Raw genomic sequence first — 16,127 nt, 5'->3', positions numbered from 1 at the left:
CCTTGGTTTGTATTTCTCTCTCTAGTCTGTACTCACCCCTGAAGATGTGAATTACACGAAAGCGCTTGGGAACTTCGTGTTTTCTTCTTTCCTTGTGGTTATCAGCATGAAAAATATATTTTAAAAAAACAATAATTTGACTGGAAAAACAGAAAAAAAGACTTTATGTTGAAGAGTCTCAAACAAGATGTTCCTTCCACTCAACAGATATACAAACTGACGCCAAGCTTGGTGTGTTGAGTGTTGATGAATAGAGAAACCATATTTGTAAAACACGAACGCGTTTGCTCTAACCCGATTACACTCGAACAGTTGTTGTGGCTTGGCGCAGTCTTATGCAGGGTTTACAGTTCACGTTCGACATCACATTTTCAATTGATTTATGAGTTTTGTTTGTGAAGAATTGCAGAAATAATTTATGTAATATTTATGTATACAGTATACCTGTACAGTATATGTAAATTGTAAAATTTTAAATAAGAGAGAAAAACAAAATACTTAGCATTTTAGACCCGCACGCTCTGTTTACACCACACGATCAGTTTGAAACACGTGGGAAGTTTTTAAGCATCCTCAGTGATTTTTTATTACTGTTTCTCCAATTTTGTGACTATGGAAAATAAGATTATCTCCGGGAAGCGTTCTGGTGATTGCATTTCCGGTGGTGATCGTAAAAGAAAGGCTATAACACTTGAAGAAAAGCTTTATGTTGTCAAGCGTTTTGAAAATAAGGAAAGAACATGTGATATTGTGCGTCCAACGGGAATAAAGGAGTCTACTTTACGCACCATTAGAGACAATGCAGCAAAGATTAAAGCAAGCTGTATTGCTGGAAAAACCTTGAGTGCTAGCAAAAGTGTGAGATCACGGCCAAAGGAACTTGAGGAGATGGAATGGCTTCTAAGTGTTTAGATAGAAGATCAAACGAAAAAGCGATCTGGGACCAGCTTCCTCACCATTAAAGAGAAAGCCTTATCAATATATGAGGACTTAAAGAAAAAAGCTGAAAATCCTGATGATGTGATTGCCTTTTGTGCTAGTAGTGGATGGTTTTCTGGTTTTAAGAACCGCTATGCATTTCATAATGTAAAGTTATGTGGTGAAGCAGCAAGTGCCGACGAAGCAAGTGCCCGGGCATTTCCTCCCACTGTAAAGAAATTGATTCAGGAAGAAGGCTACACCTTAGACCAAATTTTTAATTTGTCTTCTATCCTGAGGAAATTGATAAGCAGTTGAAGCTCTTGGAAGACAATGATTACAATGCAGAAAGGAGCAGGATTGCAGTTCGTGGTGTTAAATCTTTTTTGGCACCTTATGAACAGCTTCTTTGTGAAAGAAGAAAGACGGCAAAGCAGCAAACATTAGACGTCTTTTTTAAGTCAACCCCCAAGAAGCAGACTGAAGACACTGAACCACAGCCATCCACTTCTGGAATTAGACGTTTTTTTCTTCCCTCCCATGCAACCAAAACTGCACCTGATGATGATGATACTGATGATGACGATGACAATTGTCAAATCCTGTCTGCATGACTCCTCAACCTCAACATTAACCTTCTCCCCCATCAAGTTAAATTCATATTTTTTCAAGGTAAAGTGTAACATTTACTGTATGATTTCATTATTAGATATGAATGTAACATTTATTTAGACTGTGCTATCCTTTGTGTTAGGCTAACTACGAAATTTTTTTTCGATTTGGAGTAATCTGCACCTAACCCTATTTTCTCCAAAAGCCCTGTTATTTCTATTAGCTTAATTTCTAGAATCTAAAGGTTTACAAAGAACAGTCAAACTATTGCTATAGCAGAACTGACTGTACTTCAATTATGTTCAATAATTGTTAAAATGACTAAAAAATTTAATATAAAACTTTTAAAATTATTGAATAGTACAACCTTCTTGATATTTACTAGAATAGTAATGAATTTAAGCCCTGAAGACGTTACTGTTAGAACAATACTACAGGTGGTGAGCAGCGAAAACGAAAACATGTTGGGGAAAATTGTAAGAATTCATTAACAGAAATTTTTCGTTAACTAAGTGAAGAATCTTATGGAAGGTTATTCGTTAACAAATTTCATTAACCGGGGATCACAATATATATATATATATATATATATATATATATATATATATATATATATATATATATATATATATATATATATATATATATATATATATATATATATATATTGATCTAGTATGTAGTCTAATGTGCTTATCCTTTCGATATTGGTCACATATCTATAGCTCGTATCTTGAGGAAGTACTGTTTACATGTTTAGAAGTGCATCTGTTATCAAAGTCTTTCTACAATACTGTATTGATGTCATAAAATGTAAGTTGATCTGAAGGAGAGATTAATTATATGAGGATATAGCTGACAAAAAAGTTTATGATAGCCAGAAAGAGATGGGTAGACCAATTGTCACCTGGGAGAATAGTTAGAGAGTTTGTTGAAGAGGCGGGAAGGCGAGGAAGAGTGCTTGAGAGAGCAAAGTGGTGTGCAGGGATAAAATGGCCTGGAGACACTTCTGCCATAGCCACCCCTGTTGGGGAGTTCCCGGAAGAACAAGGCGATATTGATTGATCAAAACAAAGTTGCGGAGCAGCTCCAGTGAGCTCAGACAGCACACCCCAGTTCATACCTAGAACTTGCGGATGCCTCCTCAGCATCTCTCAGCTTAAGGTTGAAGAAGCCACAGCTTAGAAAATTGTCAGGGCACTTTTTGGAGTATGAGTTGTGAACTCTTGGAACAATCTGCCTGAGAGTGTTGTGACAGCACCAAGTAGAGCCTTCATTCAAGACCAGATTTGACCAACACTGGCACAGATACAGATACTTACAAGAGAGTATAACAGAAACATGAATGATAACCCAAGCAGCAAATATACTGACAAGTGGCAAGAGGATAAAGTAAAATAATAGTACAGTATATGAAGTGGGAGCATGACTTGAATGTTTATGAAACTGATCTGTCAGCAAAGAATCTACTCTGAGCCGGGATATGGTTTGGAATGGAGCTTATTACTAGTCACTAGATTTCCAAGTTGGTTGATGATGGACAAAGGAGAGCTGTAATGCAAGCGGCACAAAGATTCATTTTGAATGATGACTTCCCTCCTAAACCCCTCAGATGGACAGGGTTGCAATAAGAGTGTTCTACTAAATGTCTGATGAGTGTCAACTCAAATAAGAATTTACAGGAATTAATTCTATGGTTCTTCCTTCTCTTGTGGGATGGATCATTGAAACAAACCCAAAGATGAAAATATTAAAGAGAGAGCAGTGCAAGGCAAGTAAAGACAGTGACAAGAAATGATTAAAACAATCGGTAAAAATATCCACACCTACTTGGTCATATTCTGAACTTACATACCCAGTAATACAAAGTGAAAATTTAGCATCCACAGTGATTCACAATGCTTTGTAACAATTCAATGTGTGTACTAAATTGTAAGGTCCATCAAAATTAATAACCGCCTGATAAGCTAAATCACTAACTCTCCAACAAATAATTAAACTTATTTTGGCATCCTCTGTAGTGGAATGGAGAGGTCCCAAAATTCATCTTTGAGCTAGACCAACAGCCATTCTTGCCTTATTTACCATAAAATCAACGATCTCATAGTCATTGCTTTGCTTCAGCAAATCATGCTTGATCTGAGGAGAGTTAAGAATACAAGCATTCGTAGAAGTAAAATTTAAGCAATACAGACAGAAAAAAGAAAAAGAATCATAAATAAATTAAAAGTAAAACATTGAGTGATATATATATATATACAGTATATATATATATATATATATATATATATATATATATATATATATATATATATATATATATATATATATATATATATATATATATATATATATATATATATATATATATATATATATATATATATATATATATATATATATATATATATATATATATATATATATATATATATATATATATATATTTTTTATATATATATATATATATATATTATATATATATATATATATTATATATATATATATATATATATATATATATATATATATATATATATATATATATATATATATATATATATATATATATATATATATATATATATATATATATATATATATATATATATATACATATACATATACATATACATATACATATACATATACATATACATATACATATACATATACATATACACTTCACTTTAACAAGTTTCACAATACTGTAATGAAATGCGACATCTCAACACATTAACAATACATTTTGATAGAACAGCCGCTGATACGAACGAGGTTAAACTTTAAATTTACAGTACGTACCTGTATTTTATTTACCTGATGACTTATTTTTTACTTTCATTAACTGAATTTTGTCATTCTATTACTTCTTTTCTCTTAAATTAAGTGATTTCAGATGTATATAAGGTCTTAGGCTATGATACAGTGAGATTTTTAAAATTGTTCTGTAAGTACAGTATGCGCATAGCATGTGTTTCGACTTGTGTACATTCTCAACTTAAGAACGTCCCCAGGAACGGAACTCGTTCGTAACCCCGGGGCTGCCTGTATAGATATAGTACAGCACTGTGAAGACTGCTGCTAGGTGACTGCTGCAAAGAGTTATGAATCTTTTATTTGCTATCCTTACTTTATGGTGTAAAACACAGTTCAACATAATTCATGCAATTTTAATGCAGCAGCAAAAGTGGATTGGTGGCATAACAACCATAAACAATATCCTACTGGTATGGTAAGTCCTCGCTTAACGTCGTCCCGCCCAACGTTTCGGTACTACGTCGCTGAACTTTAGAGACCAAAAATTCGTTTAACGTCCCGGTGATCCAATATTATGTCGTTTTGCTTCGTCACAGACTACTTTCGAAGGCGTATCACCCTCTCTTGTCTGGCCTCGCTATGCTCTCTCGGCTCGGCACACTGCCCTCACTCGTGGAACGTCACAGCGTCCCCAAGCGACGCCAACCCAGTCTCTGTTACGACTTCACATCATTCATGTGTGCTTAAGTTTTTTTGCTCTAAAACTGTACTCTAACCATTCGAAATGGCTTCGAAACGCCCATCAAGTGCTACTGATGCTAGTGTAGTGAAGAGGCAACGTAAGACCATTACCCTTGCTACGAAAATTGATGTATTAACCTGATTTGAAAAAGTGGAACGTGCTGTGGACATAGCCGCTGTGCTTGGTCTAACCCTCACAGCGGTGCGTACTATCCGGACCAACGCTGGAAGTGGTCCTTCTCTGAGTGTAACTAAGGCAACTCGTACTAGAAGCACTGTGATAGAGAAGGTGGAATAGATGCTGGCAATGTGGATGGAGGACCAGAATCAATACAATGCCCCTGTGAGCCTTATGGTTTTCCAGCATAAGGCCAGATCTTTGTTTGACAACATAAAGGCAGAAGAGGGTGAAGGATCGAAGGAAGAGTTCTTTACGGCCAGCTGAGGATGGTTTCAACGATTTAAGCGTTGTTATAACTTCCACAATATTAAGATGACTGGTGAAGCTGCCAGTTCAGATACAGCTGCTGCCGAGACATTCCCGCCAGATTTCAAACGGATTATCCAGCAAGGAGGCTACTCAGTGAAGCAAGTCTTCAATGTGGATGAGACTGGTCTTTTTTGGAAGAGGATGCTTGACAGGACCCATCTCTCCAAGGAGGAGAAAAGAGCGCCAGGTTATAAAGCGGGAAAAGACCGCTTGATGCTGCTGTTTGGCGCGAACGCTGCCGGTGACTTCAAGCTGAAGCCTATACTGATTTCTCGCCCTGTTAATCCACGGGCCCTAAAAGGTTACTCTAAGGATCACCTTCCTGTGATCTACAAGGCAAATAAGAAGGCATGGATAACCGGCGCCATATTTAGCCAGTGGTTAAACGTGTACGCCGTCCCTGCAATGAAGGAATACTTTGCCAAGGAGAACTTAAAGGAGAACTTAAAATTCTTCTGATCCTTGACAATGCTCCAGCTCATCCTCCCAATCTCGACGACTTGCATGACAGTGTAAAAGTTGTCTTCCTGCCTCCCAAAACAACAGCACTGATGCAGCCTGATGCGTGGCCCAAGTGAGTCAACAGTTTTAAGGGATTCACGGACTTAGTCCCAGCTGTGAATAGGGATACCCTCAGCTTGGCTAGACAGGCAGGCTTTGATGAGCTGGAATCAGAGGATATTGAGGACATCTTGACATCCCATACAGAAGAGCTCACCAACGAAGATCTGCAACAATTAACAGAACACAGTCCCGTTGAAGACGACGACGAAGAAGAACCTCAACGAATGCTAACTTCAAAGAGGTTGACAGAATCATTGAACATGTTCCAGCAAGCAATGCAAATGCTTCTAGACGATGACCCAAACACAGAACGTAGCTCAAAGGTTCCACGCAGCATTGAGGACAGTCTTGGTTGTTACATTGAGATGTATAAGGAGAAGAAGAAGAGTAGCACCAAGCAGTCAACACTGGTTCCATTTTTTCGTCGCAGGATGGCAGAAGGAGCTTCTTCACAACAGCCGGCAGCCGAGGAGGAGCAAACAACAGCGGAGGAGGTGCAAGCAGCAGCGGAGGAACCCCAGTCAGAGCAGAGGAGGAGGAGGAGGCGGCAGCAGCCACAGAGTCTCAGTGACTCACCCTCCTCCTCCTCTCCCGCCCTCCTCCGCTCCCACCCTCCTCCTCCGCTCCCACCCTCCTCCTCCGCTCCCACCCTCCTCCTCCTTCGCTCCACTACCCACCACACACTCGCTCTACCACCTACGGCCATCGGTGAGTACCAATACAAACTTAGTACTGTAGTTCTATATACTATTTTCTATAGAAATGGCAATAATTTTCTGTATATTTAACTTTTTTCATGGGGCAAAGGGAGGCTCAGGAACATAACTCCCGTATTTTATCTATTTCTTATGGGGAAAATTGATCCGCTTAACGTTGTTTCGCATAACATCGCATATTCAGGAACATAACCCCGAGGTTAAGCGAGGACGCCCTGTAACTATTTTCTGTGTTTATAAAAGTGAACATTTTTGAGGACCATTTACAAGGGCAGATTGGTAGTCACATCAGGAGACAGGGCTGTATATCCATGATGGGGATGTGAGAGAAGGAGTGGTACTGGGCATGTGAGAAGGAGTACTAGTTACTGGGGATGTGAAAGAGTGCTACTGGGAATGTGAGAGGAGTGCTAGTCATTGGAGATGTGAGAGAAGGAGTGCTAGTTACTGGGGATGTGAAATAAGGAGTGCTACTGGGAATGTGAGAGAAAGAGTGCTTGTTACTGGGGATGGGAAGGAGTGAGTACTGTTGGGGATGTGAAGGAGGGAGTGCTCCTGGAAATGTGAAGGATTAGGTAATATTGGTAATGTAAAGAAGCAGTGTTGCTGGGGACAGTTTAAAGGGTTTCTGCAAGGTCTGTGGTACAAAACTTTGCAAAGGACATGAGGAGATTTAAGCATTTGAATAATTTGTAAAAGATACCGTATAACCTAAAAAATAGACTTTTATAAATATCACTGATAATTACTGTACTTAAAGTATTTTCATACCTCTTGAAAGCCTCTGATGACAAGAGTAAGGAGGAGGTTGACCATGATGATGGTGCTAAGAAAGGCAAAGATGAAAAAAGCGACTGGTCCAATGCCTGGAGATGACTGTTCCACTCCACGATAATCAAATTTACCTGAAAATACAGTACATTAATGTCATATACTCATATATATTGACTTGTCATCACAGTAACATAAAGAACATTGATTAATATACTATCACTTAAATTATGTACAGTACAGTACATATATCGTCAAACATGAGTTTAAGAGTCTAACTGTCACTGTTCACTAAATTTTGTGTCAATATCTAGTGCATTCTTCACTCCAAATAAGTTTTTGCCATCTTAGCAAATCATAATCTGCTCACTGCCCAAGAATCATTTCAATTCCACATGTGCTCCTTGTATCTATATCTAAGCCTTCACACACAATCCACCCCAAACTTATCCTGAAGCAAATTATTTCTGGCATCTCCAATTGATCTCTCTTGCAACCTCCAACCAATTTTACAACCATATAATAAAGTCTGCTCAACATTTCACTGTAAATCCCATCTTTGTCCTGCTCTGACACAGTTCTCTCTGTACGTACATGTTACGCTGTAGTGTACTTATTCAATGTTTCCCCACTTTCATTCTATGGCTCAATATGTAACCCATTGCTCTATTGATTCTGTTGATACATGCATTTCGAGATGACTTAAACACTTCCCTTCCTCCATAATACCTCCAATTATACCATAATATCATTAATTGCTTTTAGTTTCGTTTCTCTACATATTTTAGTTACTGTACTTTTCTTCACACTCAAGGGTAGCTTTCTCTTAGCAAAAATTCTTCTAAACTCATCCCATAACATTTGTAGTCTCCTAGTAAGTTCTACCTGACCATCGAGTAAGCTCTACCTGACCACCTAGTAAGCTCTACCTGACCATCTAGTAAGCTCTACCTGACCACCTAGTAAGCTCTACCTGACCATCTAGTAAGCTCTACCTGACCACCTAGTAAGCTCTACCTGACCATCTAGTAAGCTCTACCTGACCACCTAGTAAGCTCTACCTGACCATCTAGTAAGCTCTGGCTAACCACCAAATAAGCAGTGTTGTACGCGTCAACGAAAAAAAGTGGCGCAACCAGCATCAGCGTAAATGGCCGAGAAATTTGATGCCGTCAGCGTCGGTGTATACGATTTCATAAGTTGACGCCATTAGCATCAGCGTCAACAAGATTTCAGTGACGTACAAATGCAGCCCCGAAACGCGTATTCTCCTGTGTATGGGAGTAACATATGCAAAATCAAAAAATATTAATTCATATTTAATCATTTATTATGATTTATATTATATCATTTTAATTATTCACTTGTTCCCCCGCAAGAATACTAGCATCTCAAAATGCTTGTCGCTCATTCTGCTGCGCTTGGGCCTCAAGACGTCCTTGCCCAAAGAGAACATGCGCTCCACGGCACACTGGGGATGGAGTGTTGTATTTAATGAACAACTCCCTCATGGCCTTGTTGGGGAAGGTGTCCTTGTTGAAGGTTTCTCCCCCAGGAAACACTTGAAAAAGGTCACTGTCTTTTTCATTCCTGCAGGGGGGGGGGGTCTCGTATAGGGCCTGGAACAATTCGTTCTCCACGTGATGGTCTTTGTCGTCTTCCTCACTGCTGCTGCTGCTCTCAGTCTCGTGCACGGACTTCTCCACCAACCTGGACAGTTGGTTGGTGGCCTTTTTCCTAATGAACAAATTCAAATCTGTAGAAAGCTGCGCAGGTGTGTGGGCGGGGCAAATTTTTTCCTGGTCGTCTTTATAACAAGATAATTGAAAATTGAACAAATTGACGCTCCGCTCGGGTGAAAAGTTGACTGCGTCACCTGTAGCGTCACCTGCCCAAAAAATTGATGGTGTCAGCGTTAACAAAAAGTTGCCGCCGTTCATTGACAGCATTAAATTAACCGCGTCAACTTACAATACTGCAAGTAAGTTATGGTTGACCACCTAGTAAGCTTTACCTGACCCTCTAGTAAGCTCTGCTTGACCACCTAGTAAGCTCTACCGGACCACCTAGTAAGCTCGACAAAAAGAGGAAAAAATTTCCCTTTCTCTGGCATACCCCAATATACATGTTTCACTCTCCCTTTAATAACTGGGAAAAGTATTTAACATTTTCCCATTTACCCTAAAATTTTCAGTATCAACCACACTGCCTTACAGTCACCTGTCATCACAAGTACTTTTCCAATCCATAAATGCCAAAATACATTTTCCTTCTCCAAAAAATACCATTAATTTTCTTAAATGGAAATCCTTATTCACAAGATCCTCTTCTTTCCAAGTGAGAACACTACTCTACCTCATACAATCTGTTTTTATGAATATTCAACGTTATTCCACTATAATTGACTAGGCAATGGTTACATCTGTGCCAACGATACCTAGTATATGCAGTTTCACAGTCTTTCATTCCTTTGACCAGTCCGCAAACCCACCATGACAAGGGTTAGTCTTTGCAAATCGATAAATTGCTTTCAAACCTACTTCAAGTGTACTGCGTGCATTAGTACTGGTCCCTGTAATCTCTTCTGATTCATATTACATGCATAACAGCCAAACTCACCAGCTGAGGAGTATCACAGAAAATTAAACATTGGAAAGGGTAATTTGCATGCATTAATTCTTTTATATGAATTATACCAGTGTCCGTGCTATAATCTTAACTATGTATACAGATAGTATTGAGGAGACACAAGGTATGTATATGATTTCTCAACCCAGCTGATATGGACTTGTGTACTATAGTGAATAAGTGTGACCATGTCTGAAGGTCATAGTATTTACCTGTACGATTAGTAAACAGAGCTACCTCAGATATCAGATGAAAATATGTGAGAACAATGATCCGGAAAGGATAAATGTATCAGACATATGTAAGTGTTGGGGTTGACCCATAAACTATACTCTAAGGAAAACATCTTGTACCTTGGTGTGAGCTTAATACACACAGAACCCCATGTGACGAATAGCCACGAACGTGCAATGATTCAAGAATCTTAGCAAACTGTTAAACAATTGCAAAGTGTGGGGAAAGGAACCATACATTGGGAATAAAGTAAAGTGGATATACCCAAGCCAAGAAACCAAGGCCTTTGTTTGATCTACTTAAATCGCTTTACTACAGGTTCAAGGTACAGTAATGACATATGCAAAATTTACCCAAACCAGACACTTATTGTAGCAGGTAATTTAGAATTACGTATGTAACTATAAGGCATAAATTCACAATATGTGAAAGTGTATGTGTGGAGGCCAGAATAAAGATATGGTGATTTGTAAGCAATGACACCTGTAGGCCTACTCAGTGGGAGATGCAGAGGCTTGCCCTCAGTCCTCCTGGAATCTTATATGAACAGGTGTGCAGCGCCCGTGTGTGTGAGGTGTGCGGTGAGGACCATGGATAGAGACAAGTAGGAATGCTTGGCCCAGCAACCACTGTTCTCCTTTGAGGAACCCTGGTGTTGTGGGTAATGCGGATCGTTATGCAACCTCCATAAGGATCTCTGAATATTTCACGCTTTCATCACCCTGGATGTGAGATATGTTGGACTACTTGAGGTGTTTATTGTCGCTACTTTTAGCGACCTAATGATGCCAGATACAGAACTAGTCCTGGTATGAATGTCTGTGAAGGATCTCATCTACCTAACAAGAGTAGAGAGTAAGACAGGTACCTGCTGGGTATACCTTGGTGCTAAGAATGATCTACAGTACCTTTATGTATTGTGTATTATTGAATGTTCCTTATTCAGATGCTTTAAGTATTTTGGTGATATTAGGGAAGGTGACCTCAGTAAGGGGTCAATTATTTTGATATGGTCAGGTACTTTTGTGTGGTGCAATGACCTTAATAATTGCTTGGGGAAGGTCAACTATTTTTGTATTGTGACTGAATGCAATATTTTTAATATGTCTAAAATAAATTAGTTAGGATACTGGTTGGTTCACCCTTCCTTCCACCCTCAACTTGATTAATGAAAAGACGAACTTATAGTGCTAGATTGCTTTGCCAGCTACCTAAGGATCATACACATACTGTCCTGCAGTCTGGTGGCTGCAACCTTAAGTTAGAAATAAGTTAAGTAAAACCTAATATTAAGTGACCAAAATAAGGGCAGTATACATGGAGGTGGCTGCTGACATGCTGGCAGCCATATCCATGGATGGGAGCTCCTCCATGACAACTGATATATTACTCTGGTTAAACAGGTCCAATCAGCCTTGTCCAAGCACCACTTGGATGCATGTGAACAAAATGAACCTCAAGCTGAGCAATGAATGACCAAGAAGTGATCACTACCATGAAGGTCATTAATTGCTTCCCACTCATGGTCTAATATGGTGTTTAAAAAGCCTAAAGACAAATACATTGCTGATAGTGAGTCAGTCTACATGAGGAAGTGGGGTGCGTCACCAGTACAGGTTGTACCTCTCTAGTCGGCATTCTGTGGTCCGGAAACTCCGTGTGAGCGATTATAGTTTGCCGTGGAAAAATTATTTTGAGTCAGGTACTTTCGATGTTTGGCTAAATTTTGCTTTATTTACCCTGCTTTTGGGCGAATTACTACCTGTAATAAAGCAACATCCTAATAAACCAACGAAAATAACACAGAAAAGTTAAATAAAACTAAAAAAACACAGAAAAAGTTCTTATGTTCTACAACTTCAGCTAGAGTTGAACCTGATGACTTGGAACCCGTCATCCTAGTAAAACACACAACATTGGCTGTCCTTATGTTTTCAACTTTACCAACACTGGTGGGTAGAATTTTTTATTTTAAATTCAGAAACATTAATTAAAAATATATGAACAGTAAATAAGTGTTGCTTTCATATTCTTATGTAGAGTAATGACGATGTTTTCACATGTGCTCCTTATATACTCAGTCTCACTTTTATTGTTCCACTTATTAACATTAAACAACATTACACAACATATTTTTTACATTAATTTTTACTACAACTACAACCAGGTCTTATATTCTTCAGTTTTATATGTAGAACCAGTCAGTCACTGGTTTTGTAAGAATAGCGAAAAAATGCCGTCTCGTCTTCCTGCGTTTGGATTAATATTCTAAGTATTATTAATGAATTGTATTGTTCATTTTGCACACATAAACATTAATTCACTCAAAAGTCATTCAGTAACAAACAATAATAAATCATTTGTACATTAGAGAATGACGCTGTTTACACGATTGTGCGACTGAATGTTGGCGGGCCGCTCAAACCATTGAAATTCGAGGTTCCGCCATCAAAATTTTAAATTGTGTAGTGCTTTTTTGTGTCCAAATAAAAACGGTTGAATTAAAACTCGCAAAATTTGAGATCTACTGTAATACATTTAACCCTTCAATATGTCTTCAAAGAGATCCGAAGCAGTGAAAGTGGTGCTGGTGCTCAAGCATAAGCACAAGTCACTATCTATCCAGGAAAATGAATTTCCATGGTCGGAAATTTCCATGGTCGGCACTGGTCAGGTCCGAGGTTGCGAATAGAGGGTAACCTGTACTGTATTAAACTTCCAAGTCTTCTGCTTCCATCCAGTAACAAAAGTTCACCTTGGGTTGAAGAGTGTCCCATCACAGAGGATGTCGACTATTGAAGACATCCATTTTAAGATAAGAAATTGGTGAATAAGTCCATCCAGATCACCATGTACAGGATGATTCAGTGGAAAATACATCAGAAAATCATGAATCTCTCTCTAGGTGGAACTGGACAGAAACAACCTGTAGAGACCAAATTTGAAATTCTGTAAAGGGAACTCCAAGACGAATGTACACTGTACATCAGCCACTGTGGCCCCCAAGGACTCAGCAGGAAGTACAGGTTGAGTAACCCTTGGGGAATACAGCCTCCCTCATCATTGTCTCCTGTAGGCAAATACACACTGGGGAGAATGGGCAAGAGAAGCTGCAGTTCCTCCCAGTTAGACCTCAGGCTAGCAGTTCTGGTGTAGGAGAACTCTGAATATTATTATTTCATGGACAGTTCAGAGTGACCCCATGGTAGAGGGCATTCAGGTTTTTTACCTACTTGAGGAGACTGCCTCTCTACAGGCAGAGCCTCTTGTGATCCTTCTGATGGAATCGATCTCTGAGAGGGAGTTTGAGCCATGGTCAAGGCCACAGTTGGATTTCCTCAGATTTTGACTTTGGCTGTAGCCTCTTTAGAGCCACAGTATCTGTGGTGTAATGGGGGTATCAATGATGTAGGTTTCTTCAAGAGTTCAATGCCAACCCCTATTGTTTCTGATGCTGATCCAGAATCCATTGAAGCAGTATTACCAGTCGGAACACACAGGTTCACTATATCAGATGCACCATCCTCAGACAGTGCAGGGAAGGTCTTCGGTGGTGTAAAACTGAGCCTTGATGGGGGTTCCCATCAAGGGAATCTAACCGCAACTAGCTTTCTTGTTTGTGTAGCTAGTAGGGTAGTCCGAGATGGTGGTATGGTTATGGGTCTGTTGGAATGATGATAGCGATGAGGATGAGGTCTTTTGTTGGAGTTTAGAAGATCACATGGGGCAATGAGCTAGGATGGTTGTATAAGAATCACCTGAGTGAGCAGAGTGTAGAAAGACAATCTGATTTGCTTCAGCAAGTTGACTCTTCTCGCCCTGAAGGCAAGAACCTCCTCCTTTGATTTGTATTTTTCTCACTGCTTCAAAGACACAACAAGATTTCCCTGGTAGTGGTAGCAGCAGTGGCTCATGGCAGGCACTACCTTCATGTAACTGCAAACCCAAAGACATACATGTGCCAAGCAATTTTTTCTCTTGTTCCAGTAGTTTCAGGTGATGCATCCATACCATTGGCAAGAATAACATCACCTTGCGTTCTTCATATAATGTTTCACCAGGTATCTGAACCAGGCAAACCATACCTTTCGAAGACAAAGATGATCAAATGTCAAAAGAAGGCAGATGTAGGAATGAGTACTCCATCCACCCTCTTCTTCACCCTCTCAACTTTGGTCATGTGCTGGTTTTCAAAGTTTCTCATATATCTACTGCTGTCGATGTTCAAAGTTGGGGTGTGAACCACACCATGACATTGGATGAATATCTCATGTTGAGTGCAAGAGACAGGTGACTCAAGACAGGCTTCATAATTTTGACTCTTTCTGTCTCTTGCATAAATACCTCCAAGACTCCCATCAGTTTGCTTTTGCATCTTTGGTTTGCCCTCATAGGCAGCCTCTATAGTGTCATAAACCTTGAACATGTCCAAGTCCATAAACAACTTCCCAAACCTTCTGGGTAGAGCACAATACATTTATCAAAGAAGTGTTCATACACCCTCGGCATTACTTCAAATTTTCCACAGACCCTTTCCTGGCAGTACCCCTAGTGGGCTCCTGTTTTGTTGGGAGTAAGCTTGTCCTTCCAGAGGAGTTTGATGAGCCTGGTTGGTCGGAAAAAGAAGTCTCATTTTTAAAGTTTTACCCATATACTAGTGATTTAAATAATACAGGGGCCCAGGGGACATGTACCTCCACCTACCAGGAGATGAACACGGCTGGCGCAAGTCACCAAGAATGGGTACATTGTCCCTGGGTAGCCCATTGAAGGTTGATCTGCATAATTTGAGAGTGTGTTTGATGGTGCACAACCCTAGCGACACCCAACCATCCAACTCAAGGTTGCCTTAAGAAGCGACCCCTCTGGTGGGTGGGGTTAATGACCCATACTGAGGTCCAGGACCATGTGGTAACTGTGTTTGGAGCAATTGCTTGCTGGGTCCCGAATCTTTTGCCCCCATTTGAGAAGAAAGAAGAAAAATGTCCCACCATACATGCTACTCTGGCCTTTAACCAGTAGAATTAATAATTACTTATATTATTGTCATCAAGAAAAGTTATCTCAAAGTAGCTTGGAAGAACACTGAGTTGGATAAACTTTCAGTAAAAATCCATTGAAAGCATTTCACTTATCAGTTGAAGTTAAAACCTCACAAATTGGGAGAAAATTAAGACAGTTTAATAGTCCTGTGAAGTTCAATCCTGTCACAAATAAATGAGACTTACCAAGCATGGCAGAAAATGGCTTCAACTGAAGTCATGAAGGTCTTGTAGTCATAATGATTGGAATTATAGTAGGTAAAACAGCTGCCCAAATGCCAGGAATGTCTGTAAGGAAAAGTAAAGTAAATAAGGCATTCCATAAATCTATATTATTTAAAAAATTAATAAAACAATTGTACAGTACAGTATAATGTTTTTGTGTTCAAGATTGGCTGGCCCTGAGGCCAACTAGACATTATCTTGCTTAAGGTGCAGAAGCTGTCAGCAATGCAACCACCACACCCTAAATTAAGTAACTGTATGATCCAGTCTCAGGAATAATCCAATTACCGAAAATGATCAGCAAATCGGTTATCACCCAGGTTCCCAATTACTGTTAGATTGACTTAACAAGGATAATGGCAATGTGCAGTACCTTATCCTGTTCCTGTCCCCAAAACCTGTTGTGTTCTTGTTTTCTTACAAGAA

The 16,127-nt window shown here is 39.3% G+C and overlaps 1 protein-coding gene across 1 annotated transcript; it reads right to left on the bottom strand.

Annotated features, from left to right (window-relative positions):
- Positions 1-3,540: 3,540 nt before the first annotated feature.
- LOC121858979 (polycystic kidney disease 2-like 1 protein) lies at positions 3,541-15,765 on the bottom strand. Its single transcript, XM_042355635.1, has 3 exons — positions 15,663-15,765; positions 7,573-7,706; positions 3,541-3,669 (listed from the first exon to the last, which is right to left on the bottom strand). The coding sequence occupies exons 1-3, from the start codon at positions 15,667-15,669 to the stop codon at positions 3,574-3,576; spliced, it is 237 nt and encodes a 78-aa protein (XP_042211569.1). The 5' UTR covers positions 15,670-15,765; the 3' UTR covers positions 3,541-3,573.
- Positions 15,766-16,127: the final 362 nt, after the last annotated feature.

Source organism: Homarus americanus, unplaced genomic scaffold (genome assembly GCF_018991925.1).
Source record: "Homarus americanus isolate GMGI-L3 unplaced genomic scaffold, GMGI_Hamer_2.0 scaffold5216, whole genome shotgun sequence".
Classification (NCBI taxonomy): domain Eukaryota; kingdom Metazoa; phylum Arthropoda; class Malacostraca; order Decapoda; family Nephropidae; genus Homarus; species Homarus americanus.
Note: the sequence above shows the minus strand (reverse complement) of the source record. Positions and strands in the feature narration are given on the sequence as shown.